At 52.0% G+C, this 21,947-nt stretch overlaps 1 protein-coding gene across 4 annotated transcripts; it reads right to left on the bottom strand.

The window, feature by feature from the left end:
- Nucleotides 1–771: 771 nt before the first annotated feature.
- CTSB (cathepsin B) lies at nucleotides 772–21,647 on the bottom strand. Of its 4 annotated transcripts, none has more exons than XM_059888942.1 (10): nucleotides 10,459–21,647; nucleotides 9,191–9,341; nucleotides 8,451–8,536; nucleotides 7,452–7,566; nucleotides 5,538–5,656; nucleotides 4,667–4,752; nucleotides 4,228–4,371; nucleotides 3,720–3,836; nucleotides 2,485–2,613; nucleotides 772–1,887 (listed from the first exon to the last, which is right to left on the bottom strand). In XM_059888942.1, the coding sequence occupies exons 2-10, from the start codon at nucleotides 9,314–9,316 to the stop codon at nucleotides 1,802–1,804; spliced, it is 1,008 nt and encodes a 335-aa protein (XP_059744925.1). In that variant the 5' UTR covers nucleotides 9,317–9,341; nucleotides 10,459–21,647; the 3' UTR covers nucleotides 772–1,801.
- Nucleotides 21,648–21,947: the final 300 nt, after the last annotated feature.

Below are 21,947 nucleotides of genomic sequence, written 5' to 3'. Positions count from 1 at the left end.
GTGGTGATGGCGGGAGAGGAGTGGATGTTGCCAATTCTAATGGCCTCCTGATCCCTCAGGAACTGGTGTCCTTCGTGTATGTATGTTCCTGTGATTTTGCAAAGATTGAGGGCAGGAGGAGAAGGGGACGACAGAGGATGAGATGGTTGGATGGCATCACCGACTCAGTGGACACGAGTTTGGGTAAACTCCAGGAGTTGGTGATGTACTGGGAGGCCTGGTGTGCTGTGGTTCATGGGGTCACAAAGAGTCGGAAACGACTAAACTGAAACTTCCTGCGTGTTATCTAGGACAATGCAAAAGAATACAAAGGAATATGTAATTTTCAAACATTTATTTGGCTGCACTGGATCTTAGTTGCAGCATGTGGGATCTAGTTACCTGACCAGGGATTGAATCGGGCCCCTGCATTGGGAATGCAGTCTCAGTCACTGGGCCACCAGGGAACTCTCAGAAATAAGTAATTCTTAACCAGCAATGTAAATCCAAGAGACCAGGAGCTCATAAAACCACACATGGACTCTGCTTCCACCCAGCTGCAACACTGGAGGGCCCCAGGACGCTGGCCTTGGAAGAGGACCGGTTATACCACCAGTCCCCCATGCCTGCAGGGCTCCTCAGGTCACTGCTGGTGTATGGCTGGTAAAAAGACGTAAGAGTTCTTACCTTAATAAAACAGGGACAGAGCTGCTTAATTAACAGAAGACAGCTGATGAGAATGACAGGAAAATAGATGAGGTACCATGCTTTCAAAGTACAGCAGCAGCAACGTAGTTAAAACTAGGTATTTATTTTGTTCCACTCAACTGAGACAAGACATCCCTGGTTAGAGGTTCGAGGGCACCCAGATTCATGGGAACATGATTCTTTCTGGGGGATAAGGAGAGACAGCAGCTAGAAGTCCACAGACAGTGACACACAATCTTGGAGATACCACCAGAACGCAGACTTCACACTGAAGGAGAGGCTTTTTATTGGCAGCCATTCCTTGTGTTAACAGGGTGAAGCAGTGATTGCAAAAGGTACAAGTTGGCTTCCTGCCAAACTAGTTTCACTGTGGATTAGAGGGCACCGAGGTCAGTCAAGTCACAACCGCCTTGTCTGAAGGAGACAATCCGTACAAGTAGTACAGCGCTTCCTTCTCATTCACATGATTAGCCAAGGTGCACAAAAAGAAAACTTAGAAGGATCACAGCAAGGACAGGACTGGAGAGGGTGAGCCATGCTGTGACGCGCGACAGATGCAGGGGACCTGGGAGAACAACAGGGCTTTCTCCAAAGGGCTGCCCCATGGTCTCTTCTCAGATCTGTCCCACTCCAGATCCAGAAAGCGCCTGCTTGTGCAGGGATCTAACTAGGAACTCTGCTTTCCATTCTAGGAAATCTACAAACCCTTTAAGGTCTCGCTCCCTGGTGATGCAGAGGCGGGGGGTGGGGGCAGTACAGAAGTGGTCAGGGCAGAAGCAGGGGCCGCAGGCACTACACAGTTCGTCTATGGGGAAAGGTTCGCTCTGCTTCGGCAGTGGCTTGTGTGTCTACGTGTTCGTGCTGGGGCAGCAGTCTGTCCCTGGGCAGGCCTGGCTGTGTGTCTGGAAGACAGACTGGATGGCAGACACACAGCTTGGCCCAACCCAGTCTTCTTCAGACCCTGTCTAAAAACCCTTATATCTTATCATAATTCAAAAAATAAAAGACATCCCACTCCCCCCAGTCCCCCCACCTCATCCCCAGTCCAAGTGGCTGTATTTAGGGGAAAACTGGCCCTGGGCCAGCAGACAGGCCCCCAAGCAGATCAGATCTTCTAGTACTGATGAGTGCACGGCATTCCAGCCACGATTTCCGACTCGATTCCACAGTGGTCCTGTCCTCTGAGGATTTTGAAGAAGCCTGGAAAGCAGAAGTAAGATGCATTTAGTCTGCTTGGATTCTGATCTTTGCTAACATACCCAGCGTGCATGCTCAGTCGTGTTTGACTCTTTGTGATCCCATGGACTATAGCCCACCAGGCTCATCTGTGCATGAGATTTCCCAGGCAAGAATACTGGAGTGGGTTGCCATTCTCTTCTCCAAGGGATCTGCCCTACCCAGGGATCAAACCCTCATCTCCTGTGTCTCCCGCATCAGCAGGCGAATTCTTTACCACTGAGCCACCTGGGAAGCCGCAGACCCACCCCTGAAAGACGGGGGAGTGGAAGTCACAAACCAGCCCCAAAGCTGTCACCAACTGGCACACAAGGTGCTCGGCGGGCTTCCACTTACCCTCCCACCCAGCCCTGTATCAGACTTCTGGACGGTATGGGCCCCGCCCCCTGCGGAACCAGGACGAGCACACCTGGCTTGAGGCCATGCCCCCATACACACACCCTACTGGGATCAGAGGCTGCCCCTGTGGCAAGGGGAAACCCCAGGTCCCCAGCACAGCTGGTGGACACGATGCCCACTGTGCCCTGGCTTGGGCGCCTTCTCAGTGGGGACTGTGCTCACCATTGTCACCCCAATCAGTGTTCCAGGAGTTGCCGACCAGCCAGTAGGGGGTGCCGTTCTCCACTCCCCAGCCTAGGATGCGGATGGCGTGGCCTCCCATAATCTCTCCAGAGACGTGCTGGTACACCCCTGGGGGAGGACAAGACCCTTCACACTCAGCCTGGGCACCGCTGGTCTCCCACAGCAGCCCACCCGCTCAGCAGGCCAACCCCACACAGGACAGATAGAGCCAGAGGAAAGGACGGGCCCTGGTGTTCCATGGGAAGACTCCAGGGATTCCCATAACATCCGGGAATTACTTAAATATATTTTTGAAAGCCCAGCACACTTAAACATGGGGGATAAATATTAAGATGGAGTGCAATACAATGTGCTTGTTGGCTGCCTTTTAAATTAGAAACTCTGACACATTAAAATATCAACGATTATTTTTTTTACATACTAGGACTCCATGCAATGACTTGTCAAAGGCATTCTGTGGCTTAAGAGTTTTAAATTGCTAATCTGGGGCACAGCGTGCAGACTGGGTGCTGTGGGCGAGGGCTGGGCTGGCAGCTGCAAGTCTGACTGATGGGAAGAGATACCGGCTAAGGTGCTCAGAGGACCACCAGGTTACTGATGAATGACTGTCCAATCAGAAATGTGTTCTCTTTTATAACACTAGTGGAAGTTAAGAACTGCCAGGTTTATAATTTTTTTCTTGCCAGGCAACTTGGTCTTTTTTTTTTAAATGACTGGAGAGCTTTGAGTTTTTAAACAAGCAGAATACAAAATGAGACAGAAGTCCTCAGCACAGACCGTTTGTCTAGAACAGGGGATTTCTAAGACAGCTCTTGGGTGGGGACCATCCTGCCCCCTTCCCACTTTGAGTCCCCACAGAAAGGTGCTCCCTGTTTCCTCACCCACTGGGGGCTGGGCACAAGGCTAAGACTTTGTCAAGACAAAGATGACAGAGGAGGTCACTCAGTGCAGACACGGGAAACCTGCGGACGTGCTGGGGAAGTGATAGAGCTGGAGAGATGGGGCCGGCGGCTCCAGAAGGAGCAGAAAGGAGGAGACGCTTGGGAGGAGCAGGAGTTGGCCACAGATAGGGCGGGTGGAGGGGCTGAGAGAGTGGCCAGCAGCGTGCGGCACTGCTGGAGGCCCAGCGCCCACCCAGGACATCCTGCCAGCCAGGAACCCATACCTGCCTCCCCAGGTGCTGTCGGTTGGGTCGGGGCGGGGGGGATACACACCAGACTTGTATAGCAGGAAGTCCGAGTACACAGAGAAGGCCCCCTCGACTGGGCCATTTTTGTAGATCTCTGCCATGATCTCCTTCTCGTTGTTGGCGACGCTGTAGGAACTGCATCCTGCGAAGAAACCAACCAAGTGGGGCAGGTGCCTCCGGCAGGGGGTCAACCACTCCCTGATTCATGGGGTTCCAGCAGGCAGGATCTTGGGGTGGGTGTGTGTGTGTGTGCGCACATGCATGCACGGTAAGCATGAGGCCCTAGAAGCAGGGCAGGAGCAGAAGGCTCCTAGGCCAGATTACTGCCCCGTGACTGAGGGGTTTGGTCTCTTTCTTCCGAGACTGAGGGTCTAAGACTCCGTTCAGGGTGGAGACACGCAGAGAACACCGTGCGGCTCCCTCCCATCAAAGAGGCACTAACCGCATCGCTTCTCCTGACCTATGACTCCAATGCTCTGGCCTCCTCCTTCAGCTTCCCTGGGCCCCGGGCGGGGGTCGCCCACCCCACTTACCAAAATGCTTGTCTTCTTTGTAGGACGGGCTGTAGCCGGGCTCACAGGTCTTGCTGCACTTGGGGGTGTCCCCCTCACCGGTGCACGGGGGCCGGGAGCCGTTCACATGGTGCTCACAGGGAGGGATGGAGTACGGTCTGCAACCTGGGGGCCAAGGAGAAAGGTGGTGTCAGCAGGAAGCCCCTCAGAGGCCAGACAGAAGAATCAGGGCGAGAGCTCATGAGAACGGAAGTCGCCCAGAGTCTGTGGCGCCAACACTGCCCTCTTCCAGTTGCTGACTCTGTGTACACAGGGCTGCCCTGTCTTCTACCTGAGTTTTCAGCCCAGAGTTCAATGTACCCTCAACCCTGATCTTCACTTTATAGGGGAAAATGAGACCACTATTACTCCTGCTTATAAAATCCATCTGGCTGGACGGGAGCTAAAGGCAGACACTCACCTACATGCGAGTTATAGAGGCCCCCGGACACTAAGCCTTTCTTTGTCCAGAAGTTCCAGGCTCCAGAGGGGAAGCCGCCGTTACAGCTGAGAAAAGAGCCACTCATTAAACAGTGTGAGAGTTGTCCCGGCTGCTCCCAGACCACCACTCACTGCACCCATCACCACCTTTAGCAGATCCCCAAAATCCCCTAATTCTCCTCCTGATAGTCACTTCCTGCTGGGAATCACCCAGGACTGCCCACCAAGTACTTTCATAATCAGAAGTACTTTCATAATCATGTGCTCACCAGGAGGCTGTGTCTTCTCTCTGGACAGGGGTTCTCAAAGGGCAGCACATGAGAATCCCTGGGGCTATGTTACAAATAGCAATTCCAGGGATTTCATTGCTGTGGGCTGAGACCTACGCACTCCCTTTTTACTTTCTTTTCAGGCCCCAGGTTTTTCTAATCTGCAGCCACATCTGAGAACCACTGCTGCACCAGAACTGGCAGAAAACGGAGCTGTGTTCCTAATGTAGCTTATCTGGGAATCCATCAAACCTCAGTTACAGAGGAGGAGACACGCCCCAAGCTGTTCCCTGAGGAACAGAAAAGGAGAAGAAGCACAATAAAACCCAGAAACTAAACCAGGAACATCTGTTTTCCCCCAACCGAGCCCCAGTCCAGCCCTGTGGGGGCCCAGCCTGGTTTCAGGAGCCTCCTAAAAGCAGTATCTCCCAGGGTCGGCTTCCAGATGCCCTGGGGCCCCATCGTGTCTTGGTAGAGATATCTCCTGCCCGAGGGAGTGTCATGCCTGTCCTCTACAGGGAGCCCTCCGGTCCACATCCACCCACAGGTCTCCTGGGGAAGCTCCCAGGGGCTTCGACTCACCCGTCCCCACACTCGCCACCACAGCAGGTCAGCATGTCCTCAGCGGACACCTCCACGTTGACACGCCCATTGCTGTGGATGCAGATCCGGTCAGAAATGGCTTCCACAGCCCCGAACGCCTGCAGGAACAAGCCCCCCGAGGTGAGCCCCACTCCGTGCTGTGGTCCCTCCAGCCTGCAGCGAGGAGACCACAGTTGACACCTCCGGCCTTCCTGGTGGCTTGCTTCCCTCAAGGCAGCTGGGGGTCCTGGGGCTCAAGCTGGGCTTTAAAGCAAGAGACCAGTTCACCCCAGACCTGTACCTGGGCATTTGGTCTATCTCTGAAACATGCAGTTTTTGGATTTTTAACATACAAGTATAGCTTGCACAAAAGACAAATACTGTTATGATGCCACTTATATGAGGTACCCAGACTAGTTAATATCATAAGCTCCCTACACAAAATAAAAAAGTCAGGGGTGGAGTGTATGACTATTGGCATAACTGATGCCATCTTGGGGCCCTACAGTTTCTCTGGTCCTTTTGCTGATATACCTTGATTGCATGATGCAGTGAATCACTTCTATGTCATCAAAGACTTTAGCATTTAACAGATTTTGTTTCATAATCATTAGGACCATGTAGCCTCTATGTTCTGTTAGTCCCCAAACAATGAGGAAAACTTTCGCTGACATAATGCCTGGTTACCATTCATGAATCTTGACTTAAGAATGTACTTCCCATTTTCAAGATTCTAACTACCCATCCCTATACCCTAGGTTAGCTATAAAAATCCAGAGGCTCCTCAGTGGTGCGGAGTGCAGCTGCAAATGCTTCCAGACTCTTGTCCCCACTCATATCCCCCATCCTGATCCTACCCTGTGAGTCACCCTGTAATAAACTGATTCACTGATTTAAAAAAAAAAAAAAAACAAACAGAAAAATCATAGCACAGGGAACTTTACTAAGTGCTCTGTGGTGACCTAAATCAGAAGGAAATCCAAAACTCGGGGGATGTGTGTAGCTGACTCACTTTGCTGTACAGTAAAAACTAACACAACCTTGTAGAGCAATTATGTGTATGTGTCAGGTCGTGCCCCACTCCTTGCAACCCCATAGACTGCAGCCCGCCAGGCTCCTCTGTTCTGGGATTCTCCTGTCCCTGAGATTCTCCAGGCAAGAATACTGGAGCGGGTAGCCAGTTCCTTCTCCAGCAGAGCTTCTTGACCCAGGGATTGAACCTGGGTCTCCCACACTGCAGGCAGATTATTGTCTGAGCCATCACTCCAACAAAAATTAAAAGAAAAAGAAAAGTCATGAGAGACAGAAAGTAGAAGGGTGGCCACTGGGGACTGGTGGAGGCGAGCAGGAGTTCCTGTTTTGTGGGGATGGAGTCTGTGGACGCTGGTGGTGATGGCGGCACAGCAACGGGAATGAACCCAACGCCACTGGCTGGCACGCTGCACGACTAGGATAGTTACATTTATATCATGTGTTTTACCCACACAAACTCAGTAAAGACAGCTCATTGACACAGATGCGCTGCTACTTCATGAAGCAGTGTGTGCATGCTAAGTCGCTTCAGTCGCGTCCAACTCTGTGCGACCTTTGGACTGTAGCCAGGCAGAGCAGGGGTCAAAGCTAATGGTGTCTGCTGATGGCCCAGGACAGGGTGTTCAACAGAAATCAAAACTGCTTCACAACCCATATGTGGGGCATGCCTTGTACAGGACACTCTCCCTGTCAATTCTTCCACCTGGTCCTGCCATGATTCACGACCACCAGGGCTCTTTCTTTTACACTAGGGGAGACTGAGCCTCAAGAAGTTTATGTGACTTGCCTAGACTCAACCTGTCTAACCTTAGATCTCCTGGTTGATCCCACCCGTCCCCAGCCCCTCGCCCCAACCCTCCCTTCTGGCCAGCAGGGCCTCACCCAGCAGGAGCCACAGGATCCCTGATCTCTGATCTCTTTGATGGTCGGGCAGTTTGGCCACTGTTCCCGGGCATCGAAGCTTTCAGGCAGAACCACATCCGCAGCAAATGCATCTCTGAAAAATGAAAGGTCTCCATCACAAGCTGTCACCTTACAGTCGGCGCCCCCAGCCCCTGTGGCCTGGGCTGTCACTTTGTAGGAAGAGGATGAAGATGTGTGGAAGGGGCCATGTGCAAGGACATCCCCTTGGAATTTTATTAAATTTTTTTTTTTTTTGCTGCGACATGGAGCATACAGGATGCTGGTTCCCCGACCAGGGATTGAAATCATGCCCTCAGCAGTGATAGCATGGAGTCCTAACCTCTGCACCGCCAGGGAACTTCCCACTTGGAGCTTGATAAAAACAAAACTGGGTTCTACTCCTCCAAATAACTTACCATTCTGTATACTTCTGCCTAAACTTATTTTGTGCATATTTTTGAAGAGTTTTAACCTCAGGGTCCAGATAACTACATCTCTTGCTTTTCCCATGCTACCCCGAATCGAACATCTGCCAGATGTTCATCATTTTTCAAACATCTTCATAACTGTGTATTGGTCCCATCACTTAACTATCCCAGCCTCACAGATTTTTCTAATGCTTCCTTCAAGGGAAGTATCTGCGTGAAAAATGCAGACTTTTCCAGAAAAATAAAACCTTAATGGCAGACCACATGGCTTTTTTCAGGTTTTCCTTATTCAAGACCATTCAGACCTGGGGCCTCTCCCTCTGCAGCTGGGACACCCGAGAAGCACAGGAGGAAATTCCGGCACTGGGAGCGGGACCCTGCGCCTCAGGCGGGGTCCCTGCAGCTAGGGGCAGGGGGCAGGGCAGGTGAGGCCTCTGGATGCCAGGGAAGCCTCCCTGTCTCCCCCTTGCCCCTGTGCCAAGTATAATCTCTGCCTACACGCCAGCAGTTCTGGTGCAGCCAGGTGCCTTACCCGGGAGCGGGTACGCACCTCTGGGGCAGCTTGGGCCCGCCCAGGATGGCGCCACACAGCTTCTTCACATAGCTCAGGTCCACGTTGTAGAAGTTGTGTCCAGCCTGGAAGAGAGCCCCACCCAGAGCAGTCACCCACCAACTTGGGGGGTTGGGGGTGTGGCATGTGCACACCACCCACACAGGGCCTGACAAGGCCAGGGGTCCCCTCAACCCCATAGCGCACGGGTGCTGGGGCACTGCTACAGAATGATGTCTTTCCCCCTACAATTCATGTTGAAACCTAACCTCACTGTGATGCTGTGACACAGTGGGGGCCTTTAGAGATGATCAGGTTATGAGGGTGTAGCCCTCAAGACTGGGACTAGTGCCCTTTTATAAGGAGACCCCAGAGATCAAGCTTGCCCCTCAGGCCGGGGAAGGACACAGAAGTCACCACTTGCCACCTAGAAAAGGACCCCAACCAGGACCTGGCCATGCTAGCACCCTAGTCATGGTGGGGTCTCAGCACCAACCCAGCTGTGAACTCCACGGGGGCTGGTTTACTCCCCCATGCACCTGCACACACTCACACTCATACTCTCACACACGTGGGCGACACACGCACACACACACGAGGAAGGGGACAGGGCAGTGGGCACGGGCCTAAGCAAGTCAGGACCACGAGTCAGATCAACTGTCCAGGACACACCGGCCGGTGGGCACAGCCGCAGCCCCTCCCGCAGGAGTGAGCACGCACAGAAGGGGCCCCCAGCCCACCTTCCAAGTGGTGTTTTGCTTGTTAACAAAGTTGACCAGCTCATCGGACAGAGGCGGGAAATACAGGCTGCTCCGGGCACTGGTCAGCACCAGCAGGCAGCTGAGGGTGGCCAAGAGCCGCCACATTTTGGAAACTGGATCGGAGATTCACCTGGAGAGGAAAGGACACGAGCCATCAGCACGTTTCTTCCTTCAGCTCAAGTGCTCGACACACACAAGCGTCACCTCAGGATGACCGTTCTGGGGGCCTCGTCCCATCCTCTCTCCGCCGTCTGCCCCCTCATGCTCCTTGGTCTCCCCTTCTGGAAACAGGGTGTCAGCAGAGTGCCTGCAGGGACCTTGGCACCTGTGGGCTGTCATGCCTTATCTCAGAGTCCCAGCCCGTGCCCACAGCACACAGGACTGCATGATGGACTGAATGTTTGTGTCCCCTGCCCACAAATTCAGGTTGCAATCCTACCCCAGAAGGTGATGGTGTTAGGAGGCGGGGCCTTTGGGGGAATGATAAGGTCATGAGGGTGGAGCCCCTGAGTGGGATTAGTGCCCTGATTATAAAAAAGACGCTACAGAGCTCCCTTGCCTCTTCTCCATGTGAGGACACAAGGGCAGTCTGACCAGACGGGGTGTCCTCAGTGGACCACACTGGCCCCTGATCTTGGGACTCCCAGTCTCCAGAACTGACAGCAGTAAGTTTGTCTGGAAGCCACTGTCTGTGGCATTCTGCTGCAGCTACCTGAATGGCTAAGAGAGACCGTGTGGTTCAGGAACACAAGACAAGCCAAGGAAGGGCTGTGCCATACGCATAAGGCCCCACTGATGTGGGCAGGACACCGTGTCACTTAAGTCTCCAAAGCTGCTGCAGGGCCACGTAAGGGCTCACGGTCTGAAATGGTGCTGGTCACTGCATGGTTTGTGAACCAACTATCTCGTGAACTATGAGTTTGGGGCAAAGTTAGCCTGCTTTCTGTCAGAACCCACCCCAGGGCCCAGGTGACAAGCAGTGCCAACAAGTCCATCCCAAACAAACAGATAAAACCAAATGTTCACGCAAAGTCAAGTCCACTGTCCCTGGTGCTGTGGCCAACCTGCCCCTCCACGCACTACCGGAACAAAGTTTGGGCCTCTTCTCAAGTTTGAGCTCCCAAAGAGTAAACACCTTTCCCTGTGATCACGTCTCAACTGGAAGCCCAGTGAGAGACAAAAAATGAAACCGAAGATAAATCTCACGAGCCACGTTTTGAACACCAGACAAGCAAACACAAGTCCACCTGCAGCTCCGCAGGCCTTTCCCGAGAGCCGGGAACTAGAGCTGGTTTGGCCGGTGGCACAGGTCTCCTGGGACTTTCTGTGGTTTTTCCAGTCAGACGAGGACTGTGCTTCAGAGACGGGGCTTCCAAGAAGCTAAGTCATCCCATTACCATTACGGCCTTAGATCCTGGACTGGCCTGCAGGTCGAGAGACAGGCGAGTTCTAGAGTCACACTCTTAGGCAGGAGGCTCTGATGAGAGCAAGAAATATGACCCAGGTGCCACAGCACCCCACCCCCGGGCCTGGGAAGATGCCCTCTCAGTGAGTGTGAGTGTGTGTGTGTGAGTGTGTGTGTGTGTGTGTGCACGCGCACAAAGGAGCTGGTCACTGTGTCACCTCCTCAGGTCACAGGTTGCTGAGCGGTACAGGAAGATGACGTGCGTGACAGCACTGAACACGCTGCCTCCCACACAGTGAATTCTATTTAAGCAAAAACAAATCTAAATTTATCTGTTGCTTAAGCAACAAGCCACTGGGAAGAATCCATGTGTGAGGCTGGCCAGGCAGTTCTGGAAAGCAGCGGTGATGGAGGCCTGAACCCCTGGGGTGGCAGAGGTATGATAAACCCCGGGGGATGCCAGCTCAGGAAGGGGTCCATCAACACAACAGGCCACTTGGAGGCACAGCCTATGTGTGGCAGAGGCGGGGGAGGAAACACACATCTCGGTGGATGGTGTTTGCACACCTGGTTGTGCATTTACAAAAAGGGAAAAAAATAAGACTGAATCTTTACCCTCAAGTTCTTACACACAAAAATGCTACATGGAACAAAGATCTTGCATAAAAACACAGAAGTTGTATGAGAAAATAAGCACACTTAAAAAAAGTAGTATTGGGACTACCCTGGTGGCTCAGGGATAAGGAATCCGCCTGCCAAGGCAGGAGACGCAGGTTCAATCCCTGATCTGGGGGGATCCCATATGCCGCAGAGCAACCAAGCCCATGTGCCACAACTATTGAGCCTTCGCTCTAGAGCCCGGGAACTGCAAATACGGAGCCCGTGTGCCACAACGAGAGCGCAGCCCCTGCTTGCCAAAGCAAGAGAAAGCCCGTGCGCAGCGAAGACGACCCAGCGGAGCCAAAAAAAGATAATCCTTAAGATTAGTAAAACAAACAAACAATATTGGAGTGAGGAATGCCTCAGATTGACATAAAACAGAGCCCGTAAGGGGAAAATGTTTGATTACATGAAAGTAAAGCCTCCCTTCTAGAAAAAAACAACATACAAAGTGACAGACAAAAAACAGCCCTTACATATATTTAAGGCTTTGTTTCCCTATTAGGCAAAGGACCCAAAATCAGAACAGAAGCAGCATAATGGAAAACTAGCCAAAGGAGATACACAGTACGTGTACAGAAAAAGAGCTTCAGAAGGCCAGCAGATATTGAAAGATGCTCATCAAAGAGATATTTATCTTCCACCACACTGGCAGAAGCTGCAGTGGGACCATTTTCCACCGGGGTTAGAGGTGGGGAATCAGATGCTGCTGCTGCTGTTTACCCATCAGTAGGTACCGCCCAGCGTCTATCAGCTCTTCAATCCACAACCCTTTGACTCAGCAATCTGACCTTTAGAAATGTATCCCACAAGCCTCAAAACGCAAAGACACCGGTACATGGGTATTCACTAAACATTCTTGGTGTTCACAAAAGACCAGAAACAAAGCATCTATAACAGGAACTGTTAAGTTGTGGTAAATGGTTAAATAATGAAGTACAAAAGCAGCCATTAGGAAATGACCCTGTGGAAGTGAACCACATTGTACTGATAATAATATATGTGTGTGTGTGTGTGTGTGTGTATATATATATATATATATGCACACACACACACACACATACACTAAGTGAAAGAAAGCAAAGGAGCAGGTGAGTCATGGCAAGTGTGACCCCTTAACCCGAGCATGTTTATTCCTGTCACTACATGCAAAATGTCAAGAAAACATACTCACACATAACTGCTTACGTTCGCTATACGTGTGCACGCTCACTTGCGTTCAACTCTGAGACCCCATGGACTGTAGCCCGCCAGACTCCTCTGTCCATGGGACCCTTCAGGCGCGAATACTGGAGTCTGTTGCCATTTCCTCCTCCAGGGGATCTTCCCAACCCAAGGATCAAACCCACAGCTACCACATCTCCAGCATTGGCAGGCAGATTCTTTACCACTGAGCCACCTAGGAAGCCCACGTTCACTATACAGCCTTCCCTCTTTTTTAAAAAAATTATTTTTTCTGGAGTGAACATGCTATACTCTAAGTTTTGCTCCTGTAGGAAGAATAATACTGTTAATAATCCTTCAGTTGGGCCACCCAACTGAAAGAACCCAACTGAAAGGACGTGTTCTGATGAGGCCGGAGATGCATTTCCAGTCAGAGGCCTTCTCTTGAGTGACTTTCTGCTCAAAATGCTTACCCTTCCCATGTTCAGTGACTCACAGGAAGGCTGCTGCTCACATGACCCCGAGTCAGGCAGTCTCCAAACTGTCAGGAGATATTTCACTGTACACGCATGTGCCAGGAGAGACAAAGGAGCTCTCCAGGGCTTCTTTTTAAAAGGCTTCTGAGCAGAGAAGAAGAGGGTTCCTATCGACACCCTGACTTACACTTGTCATCTTAACACTGCCCTGAGAAGACGTGTGTGCTCCCCGCATACAGACCCACCCCTGCAGCTGGAGGCCGGGCCGACAGGCCCATCAGAATCACAGCTGGAAGGGTCGCCAGCCTCGGCCCTCACCACAGCCTGTCCAGGTCACAGGAACACAGCTGGGTCCCCAGGAAACCAGAGGCCATGCTCGTGAATGCTCCCTCTGTGTCAAAGCGGAGTGTCCCCAGGACCCCTGTGGGCTTAGCCAGCTGCTCAGTGTGCAGAATGGGGGGCTTCCATGCAACCCGGATCACGTGTAAGATTTCTCTGGTTTCCTGGTGGCAGGGAACGCAGGCAGCTCCCAGCCTGAGCCCAGGATCCCACCCTGCTTTCCTGCTCTATGGGTCCTACTCCATGGCTCCTATCAACTGTTCTCCCAGCTCAACCCCGGCCTCAGCGAGAACCAGACCCGTAAACCTGGGGATTGCAGCAAAGCACGAACCACCGCCCCAACTCGCCCACTGGGGCTGCAGCATCACATAAGAGCATCTGGGTTGCAGTTCAAGGATGAGCTCCAGGCGTGTAGTCCGGAGACCTGGATTCCACTTACTTCCTAACTGTGCACCTGCCTTCACTTAGCCTCAGTCTCACCACCTGTAAAACGGGGCTAATGACCACTCGTGTCCCCCCACAGTGGAAGTCCAGAGTGAGAGGAGGGTGCCTGCCACAGTCAGAAGGCAACAAAGCCTCCTCCCTCTTCTCTTCTCTCGTTTCCCTATTCACAGCCCATGCCAGACAAGCCCAGTTCGCATAAACCCACCTACCTACCTCCACGTCTCAAAGACGTGGTTAAAACAGGTGTTAACTCTAGATGACCTCCCAATGGGCCTCCCTTTCTGGCGGTCCGGAAGCTACTGAGACCCCAGAGAATATGGAGTCAAGTTTCTCCTCCCAAGGGGCCAGACCGATGTCCAGGGCAGTGGCAACTGCATTCCAGGGGGTGCTGACCTCCACAGGGACTGTGAAGGGACAAGCTGCGCACAAACAGCCGGAGACCCGAGCTGCGCTGTTAGCCGGGGTCACGGCCTCAGCACCAAACACTGCCAGTTTTCACTTCCCCTCTTTCGGGCAAACATTTCCCTTTTCTCATTCTGTGGGGGTATTTTTCCCCCTTAAAAACCAGGGAGAAAGAATAGAAGGTCCTTACTGCGAGGGAAGAGGGCTCCCATACAGGATTACGACACCTGCAAGTCACAAGACCACGTCAGGGTGTGGACGGAGCAGTAGCAGCTGTGGGCAGATGTGAGTTCCAGCCCTCGGTCAGCTGACTTCCTGGGAAGACAGAACACGGGCTCCTCTACACCCTCTGGCCCTTTTCCAAGCTAAACTCTAGCATTTAAAAATAAGGGCTGCCTCATGTCTTTCCGCTCCAGACCCCTAGAGCACTTTTGTGTCCAGCCTCCCCCGAGAGCACAGCTGCTTGCTACACCTCCCTCCGCCAGCTATGGGCTCTGTGGACTGGGGCTCAGGAAGGAAGGGACTGAACATGGGAGTCCTGACATCCCAGGGACACGTAGCCAAGCCTGATTTTTTTTTATTTTTTAATTTAGTTTTATTTTTGTTGGTGTTGAAATGCATGAAGTCATTTATTCATGATTACAGCTGTGCAAACAGCTGGGCAAATAGCCGTCCCAGAGCTTACAGACCCACCCTCTGCCCTGGGTGCCTCCATGAGAATGGGGAGCTGGTGGAGCTGGAGGCGCACAAAAATGCCGACACAACACAGGCCTTTAGGACAAGAGCCCAAGCTCGATTTTTAAAAACAGCTTTCTTATATGGTTAAGAGCCCTCTGCAGACTGGATTCTAAATCCTAAGGAGGCAGGACATATATACCTGAAATTTCCAAATTGGCCATCTGCAATCCACTGGCTAATCCAGAAAAAGATGGATGCATGTCCAACCCGCCTTTCATCTGGTCCTGTGCTCTTCCTTATCCATTGCTGTTGTTTAGTCTCTAAGTCGTGTCTGACTCTTTGCAAACCCAAGGACTGTAGCCCGCCAGGCTTCTCTGTCCACAGGGTTTCCCAGGTAAGAATACTGGAGTGGGTTGCCATTTCCTTCCCTAAGGGATCTTGCCAACCCGGTGATCGAACCCCTGTCTCCTGCATTAGCAGGCAGATTCTTTACCACTGAGCCACCAGGGAAGCCCCCTATCCACTGCTGCCACTCAAATACTGTTGACAGTTGGCTTTCACAGTTGGCTCAAAAGAACTGAGTGCCTACATTCTGCCAATAGCTACAAACTGAGGCTGTTTCTTATGCAGCAGAGTGGCTCTACGTAGGGGTAAGGTAGAAGGTTTGGAGGGTTGTGAACATTCAGTGGGACCATGTTAGAACTTGTGTTTCTTTCTCTTCCACAAAGACTACTCTTGCCTCTCGCTGTCGCCATGAGCACTTGTGCCCTTGAAGCTGGGGCCATTTCAGGGCACCCACACAAAACCAGGCACCCCTTCGTATCCCCTGGATGCCAGCTGCTCGCCGACACCTCCATGCTGGAGCAGCGCACGGACCTTGACTTCAAATGGGCTCTGACTGAACTGAAGGACACCTGGGACCCCTCCTCTTTGAATCTGATGTGGTCTTTCTGTCTGATGTCTTGGTTCCAAACGGAAACGTGCTCAGCTGCTTTGAATTCAAAGTGGAGCTCGGTAACAACCCAGAAGGGTGAGATGAGGAGGGAGGTGGGAGGGAGGTTCAAGTCGGGGGGGACGTGGGTAAACCTATGCCTGATTCATGCTGATGTTTGGTAGAAACCAACACAATACTGTGAAGCAATCATCCTTCAATTAAAAATAAATACATTAAAAAAAAAAAAAAGGCAAGCAGAAAGAGTTGCTGGTCTTCATCCTTGCAGCGCTAAAGAGACAGAAAGCCAGACATGAGCTGGTTATCTGGCCTCTAGACCCAGGCCCCCTGCAGCTGAATGCCCCCAAGCAAGTGCTGTGAAACCCAGAAAAGGCATCTACCACATCACTGCAGGCTCCACGGGATCCAGGAGCCGTGAGAGGGATCCCACCACCCTCACCCACTTAAGCTCTTCAGGACACTCATGGGGACTCTCCCTGCTCCCCATCTGCCAATCGTCTGCCCAGAATGAGTGACTAATTCCCACTGAGTTCTGCAGTGTGGCTTCCTCAAGCTGCTCTCCCCTGGTGCCTGGAAGCCGTATGGCTGCGGTGCCCACAAACGGAACATCACTTAACACACTATCGACCAAAGACGTATCATGGTCACAGGCATCAGTTTCTGCAAAAATTCCCAGTCGGTAATGTGCTAAGATCAGTCACAACAGCTCACACCCTACAAAGAGAAGAAAAACACTAGTCTAGGGCTAAAAAGGGCTTTCTAGGTGGCTCAGTGTTAAAGAATCCACCTGCCAATGCAGGAGACGCAGGTTCGATTCCTGGGTTAGGAAGACCCCCCTGGAGGAGGAAATGGCAACCTACTCCACTATTTTCGCCTGGGAATTTCTATGGACAGAGGAGTTGCAAAGAGTTTGGACACGACTGAGCCACTAACCAACAGGCATAAAGAAATGAACCCCCAGGAAGGTCCTTGGCAGTCAAAAAATGTTTTTTTGAAAAGCAAGACCATTTGGGCAAGGTTCTGGAAAGCTGTAGAAGCTTTTGCTTGCCAGCTTGCTCCCAGACTCAGATGCTGACTTACTGAGATGCTGAAGGGGTCACTTCGTCCCCACTCGGTCTCAGTCAATAAAACGGGCATGCTGCCTGGATTCTGAAGGACCTTGAGGCCACTCTATGAAAGCTTTCAGAAATCCTTGACGATTCAAATGAGATTAGTGTTCCAAGCCTTTCCAGCAAGCAGGAACACAGCAGCTCCCTAATTTAATTCGAGGCTAGATTACATCTCCCTGCTGGCTGGGCACTGGGGGCACAGAAACATAAGCAGATACAAAAGCAGGCAGCAGAAAGGCCTCACCTCTCTTATGTGGGCCTGGTTTCCTTCCCTGGGCCCCTGAGAAGACACATGCCCCTCATCAGGGGCTGCCTGGCTCGGAGCAGACAGCCCTACAGCCACGCAGGAACAGTTTCTCAGGGACTACGTGAGACAGTTTCTCATGGAACATATCTCCCTGTGCACAGGCTGGTTAACTCCTTCCTCCCCAAGGTAATCCCTTCTGTCCTCAAACGTACCTCAGTGGGCGGCGGGGAGAATCAAGATCTTCCTCAAATGATGGTTTGCGTGTGTGCCTGCGTGCTCAGTCGCTCAACTGTGCTCGACTCTTTGCGACCCCATGGACTGTAGCCCACCAGGCTCCTCTGTCCATGGGATTCTCCAGGCAAGAATACTGGAGTGGGTTGCCATTTCCTCCTCCAGGGGACCTTCCTGACCCAGGGAACAAACCAGTGTCTCCTGCACTGACGAGTGGATTCTTTACAACTGCACCACCAGGTGAGCCCAAATGATGGTTTATTTTGCTCTTAACCACCAGAACATAGCACCCCCTAAATATCTGCAGAGTTAAGTAGAGGCAGAAAGGGCGGGGGCTGAAGGCTCCCAGTGGATGTGTGACAAGGCCTCAACCCTAAGCCACGGGACTTGTTTGTTCCAATGAACAGATCTTGCCCAACTCCAGGTCAGCAGGTCATGGAGAAGCCCAGCCTCGCTGGGTCTCTTGACAGAATAGCTGGTCTCACTGTGCTCTGTACGGAGTCCTTTCACTACCTAGATATTTGTCCCATCCTCCTTCCCGTACCCTTGCTGGTAATTCTAGGTTATCCTGATGGCCACACTGAGTGACTTACTGGCCAGGTAAGAGACATGTAACCACAGTCAGACTGCAGGCACATCCCTCCTAGCACCCAGCATTCATAACATAGTAATACTGGAAAAGGACCCCTGGTCCTGATTAAGGCTTTTGTTTCCCAGGGGAGGGGACCTGGAGCTTGAGAAAAGACCGAGAGCAAGCTCTGGGTGGTGTACCTGGATGGGGACAGAACTGCCAAGAAATGGAATTGTAGAGATTTCTGCATAATCATCTGGGTGACTCCCGCCCCCCGCCCCATCATGTCACAAACCTGCAGGTGCCTCAGTTTTCTCATTGTAAAGTGGAAGACTCAGACTGCCAATACCCTGAACCCACACACGTCCTCAACGTTAAAAAAACCAGAGAATATTATCTACTTGAAGACAAGTCCAGATGCCTAGGTTAGGATCAAAAGAAACCTTCTTAAGTTTCAGCTGTTGGCAAACATACTAAAACCCACAAATTACCACTGATCAACAACAAAAATAGAAAAACCTCATCAACAATTTCCTAGGGCAAAGAATTAAACTGGAATTCCCAACCATGCAAATTAAAACAAGGACAGCTTTTCAAACACATCAGATGGGCAGAGATTAAAATGTGGTAATACCTAGTGTTGGTAAATATGAGGAACAAGAACCCTCAAGGCCCTGAGAATATGTTGGTGAAACTTCAGTGGACAGCACTGACATCTAGAAAATGGACGGTGCACACACCTTAGGACCGAGCACCTTCCCGACTTCTGCTTCTCCCCCAGAAAAACCCTTGCAACTGACTGAGAGACAGGATACTGTAGCCTTGTGAGGACAGAGAAAAAGCAAAACCCACCTAACTGTTCCTCAGGAGAGAAATACACTGTGCATTTAAAATGAATGAACTGGGTCTGTATGTATCAATGTAAATCAATTTCACAGACACCAGTGGAAAAGGATACATGTGGTATAATTAAAGTCACGTGCATTTCAATAACATTATTCATAAACTGATACAGATACAAGGATTAAAAGAACAATAATGGGATTAAAAAAAATCATGCAGGAAAATTAGAAAGAGAAGAGCAGGGACATCCCTGGCAGTCTAGTGATTAAGACTTCACCTTTCAATGCAAGGAGGTAGGGATTTGAGATTCTTGGTTGGTTGGGGAGCTAAGATCCCACATACCTAAGTGGCCCAAAAGCCAAAGCATAAAACAGAAGCAGTGTTGTAACAAACTCAATACTTTAAAAATGGTCCACATCAAAAAAAAAAAAAGAGAGAGAGAGAGACAGACAGAGAGGAGAGAAAGCAGACAGGAGTTACAATGCCCCTTAGGAACTAGACACAGATTTGCAGAAAAGAAGCTGAAAGTTGCTGCCTGCAGAGGGGGGCTGTGACCAGGAGGAAAGGCCCTGACCCCACCACCCACCCTCCTCCCCACCCAGACACACAAGGCTGAGACAAGGAAGCTGTGGGTAGGGTAGAAAGCAGGTGGGGATGAGGCTTGGGCTTTAAAAAGGGACTGAAGCCTAAATATTTAATGGTGTTTGATCCCTAGATCCCCCTCCTACCCAAACTAGGGTAGAAGGTGAACATATCAGCCATGGAGGGACTGAGGAGTCATTTCTCAAGCACCTGGCTTAAGCAGCTCTTCTAAGTGTTAAGCAAGAAAGCTGAGGACCCAGGGCACTGAGTGTAAACCAAGAAAAATGAAGACCCAGGACCAGAGTGACAACTGCCTCCTAATACCCAGTGAGTCCAACATACACCTGCATGTTGCTCAAGTAGATCCATCAACCTACTGGATCCATCAACCCCGACCACCCTGCACACGAGACTGAACTGTATCAAGGTGCCCGATCTCAATGCTCCCTGACCTACAAAAAATTATCATTTCATACAGTTCAACCTTTCATATTTCCAGTACTTTCCTTCTGCCAAACTGTCAAAAACAAACAGCAGATACTGCGGGTTCTCATCCCGAAACATTTCAGTCCTTCTCTCCCAAGGACACAATCACAACTCATCACCACATTTAAGAAAACCACCCAACCAACTTTCCAAGGTTCACCTGAAAGCACTCTTCCTTCACTCCCCAGTGCAGCTGCCAGGTAACAAAAGACATCTTAAGCCCTAAAACGCATGCAACCTCCTACTCCCAACTCCCAGGGCCAGCAGCTGGGGAAACAGCCAGTCCATAAGGAGGGCCTCGGCTCAGCTGCTGAGTCAGCAACACACGGGCAGGTGCCTCCTGCAGACAAAGGGCTTCCACCCTCACTACCTGACCAGTTCAGAAAAAGGGCTGTCCTGACCCAGCGGCAGCGGAGGTAATTGGAATCAGGGCTCTTGTCTGGTCCAAGTTGCCTCCCCCTGGGCCTGTGAAGCCCCCAGATAAGAGATCTGCACCTTTCCACTTGGCAGCACCCCAGCTCTAGGACAGATGCCCCTAAGAGATCTGAGTGAATCCAGGGCACCTTCTTTGGGAAAGCCACACAGGCTGGGGCAGCCCAACCTCTTTCTCCACAAAGCTTAAGAGTCACCATTACCAGTGCCAACAGGAAACAATCTTCCATGAAGTTAACAACGTTATGAGAGAAGAAAAGGAAAGTAGCCTTTAACCGATCCTGACACACGGCTAAGGCTCTTTGTCTTATCACCCTGCATCTAAAGATTTAACTAGATGGATGTACCTTGGCAGATATGCCCCTAGTGAAGGCGCCTGAAGGGCAGTTTTTCCAAGGTTACCAAAGGTGCTAGGTCTCCCTTTGAACCCCATGCCCCTCCAACTGGGTATGAGTCTCAGAGGGATATGGGGCCTATCCTTCTCCCTGTGCCTGCCTATTGGCTTCCTCGCAAATCCAATTCACATCTACCAGAACGGCCTGGCTGACTTCCAAATTCAGTCACCCCACAATGCTCCCTCTCCCAGACCTCCAGAGTCATCAGCTGAGGGGCAGGCGATGCCCCAGGGACTCTGCCCTGCCTTTCCGCTCCCACAGCACCCTGGGCCCAAGCCTGACTCCCTTTCTTAGCAGTGCAGGGTTGGGGCCGGCATTCCACTCTTCTCACACTCCCAGGGAAGGGGCTGGCACCCTGGGCCCTAAAGTCCCCTGTCCTCCCCTCTGCTTAGCTTCTCCTCCCTCCATCTGTGGATTTAACTCTTCCTGTGGGTCCCACCCCGCTCCACCCAGTTCCAGGTTCCTGTTTCCCAGTTTCTGTCTTCTGGGGTCCCTGGAATTGTATGACTGTGTGCAGAAAGTTGCCCAGGAAAATCTTTTACAAAAAGAAAACAACTAAGACAGATGTTGATAGTATTTCCTATCAACTCAGTGATCTTCTAAGAAAACTGAGGACCAGAAGCTCACAAGGGGCTGGAAGCCAGGCTGAGGTCCAAAGTCAGCGGGGATCCAAGCCAAGCTCTTCCTCCCAGACTCCTCCCTTGGGTCCGCCTGCAAACTCCCCGCCTCCGGCTCTGGAGACGGCGGACCGTGGAGTAGGGTGATCCGACCCGGGGTCCGACCAGCGCCCGATATGGGGGCAAGCCTCCCGGACTGGCAGTGCAGTCCGGCCGCCCGCGCGCAGAGCTTGCTTTTCTCATCACAACCACGTGGGAGAGGGCGCGATGCCGCTCGGTTCGCCCGGCTGCGACTCCCCGAGGGTCCCGGCTTCCGCATCCCCTAGCCCGCCCGCACTCACCGCGCTCCGCCGCCGCCGCCGAGGGCCTGGGCCTGCAGCCTGAGGGCCTGAGCAGCCGCCGTAGCTTCCCGCAGCCGCCCCCGCGCTAAGTACAGCGCCGGGCCCCGCCCCGTGTCCAGCTGACTGGTCACGTGACCGCACACTCCCCGCCCCTACTGGAGCCTCACATGACCTTCCGCGCCCAGCTTCGCTGGGGTTCTCCTTTGACCCGGCACACCTCCAGGCACCGGCTCATCGCAGGGCCCGGGAGCAGGGTTTCTGAGTTCCTCCTGCCTAACCTCGGCGCACTGGGACCCTTGCAGAGAAGAAGGGGGCTGCAGGCGGCCCTCGGGGCCTCACCCCGCCTGGCGAAATTCCCCGGG

Source organism: Bos taurus, chromosome 8 (assembly GCF_002263795.3).
Source record: "Bos taurus isolate L1 Dominette 01449 registration number 42190680 breed Hereford chromosome 8, ARS-UCD2.0, whole genome shotgun sequence".
Taxonomy (NCBI): Eukaryota; Metazoa; Chordata; class Mammalia; order Artiodactyla; family Bovidae; genus Bos; species Bos taurus.
This window is presented reverse-complemented; position numbering and strand designations above follow the sequence as displayed.

Excerpts from the sequence above, each read along its gene's own strand:
- CTSB (XM_059888942.1), bottom strand. The coding sequence starts at position 9,316 with ATGTGGCGGCTCTTGGCCACCCTCAGCTGCCTGCTGGTGCTGACCAGT. Across the intron at positions 4,372-4,666 it reads CCTCTATAACTCGCATGTAG|GTTGCAGACCGTACTCCATC; the intron begins GTGAGTGTCTGC and ends CTTGGCCCCCAG. Across the intron at positions 3,837-4,227 it reads CAAAGAAGACAAGCATTTTG|GATGCAGTTCCTACAGCGTC; the intron begins GTAAGTGGGGTG and ends GTTTCTTCGCAG.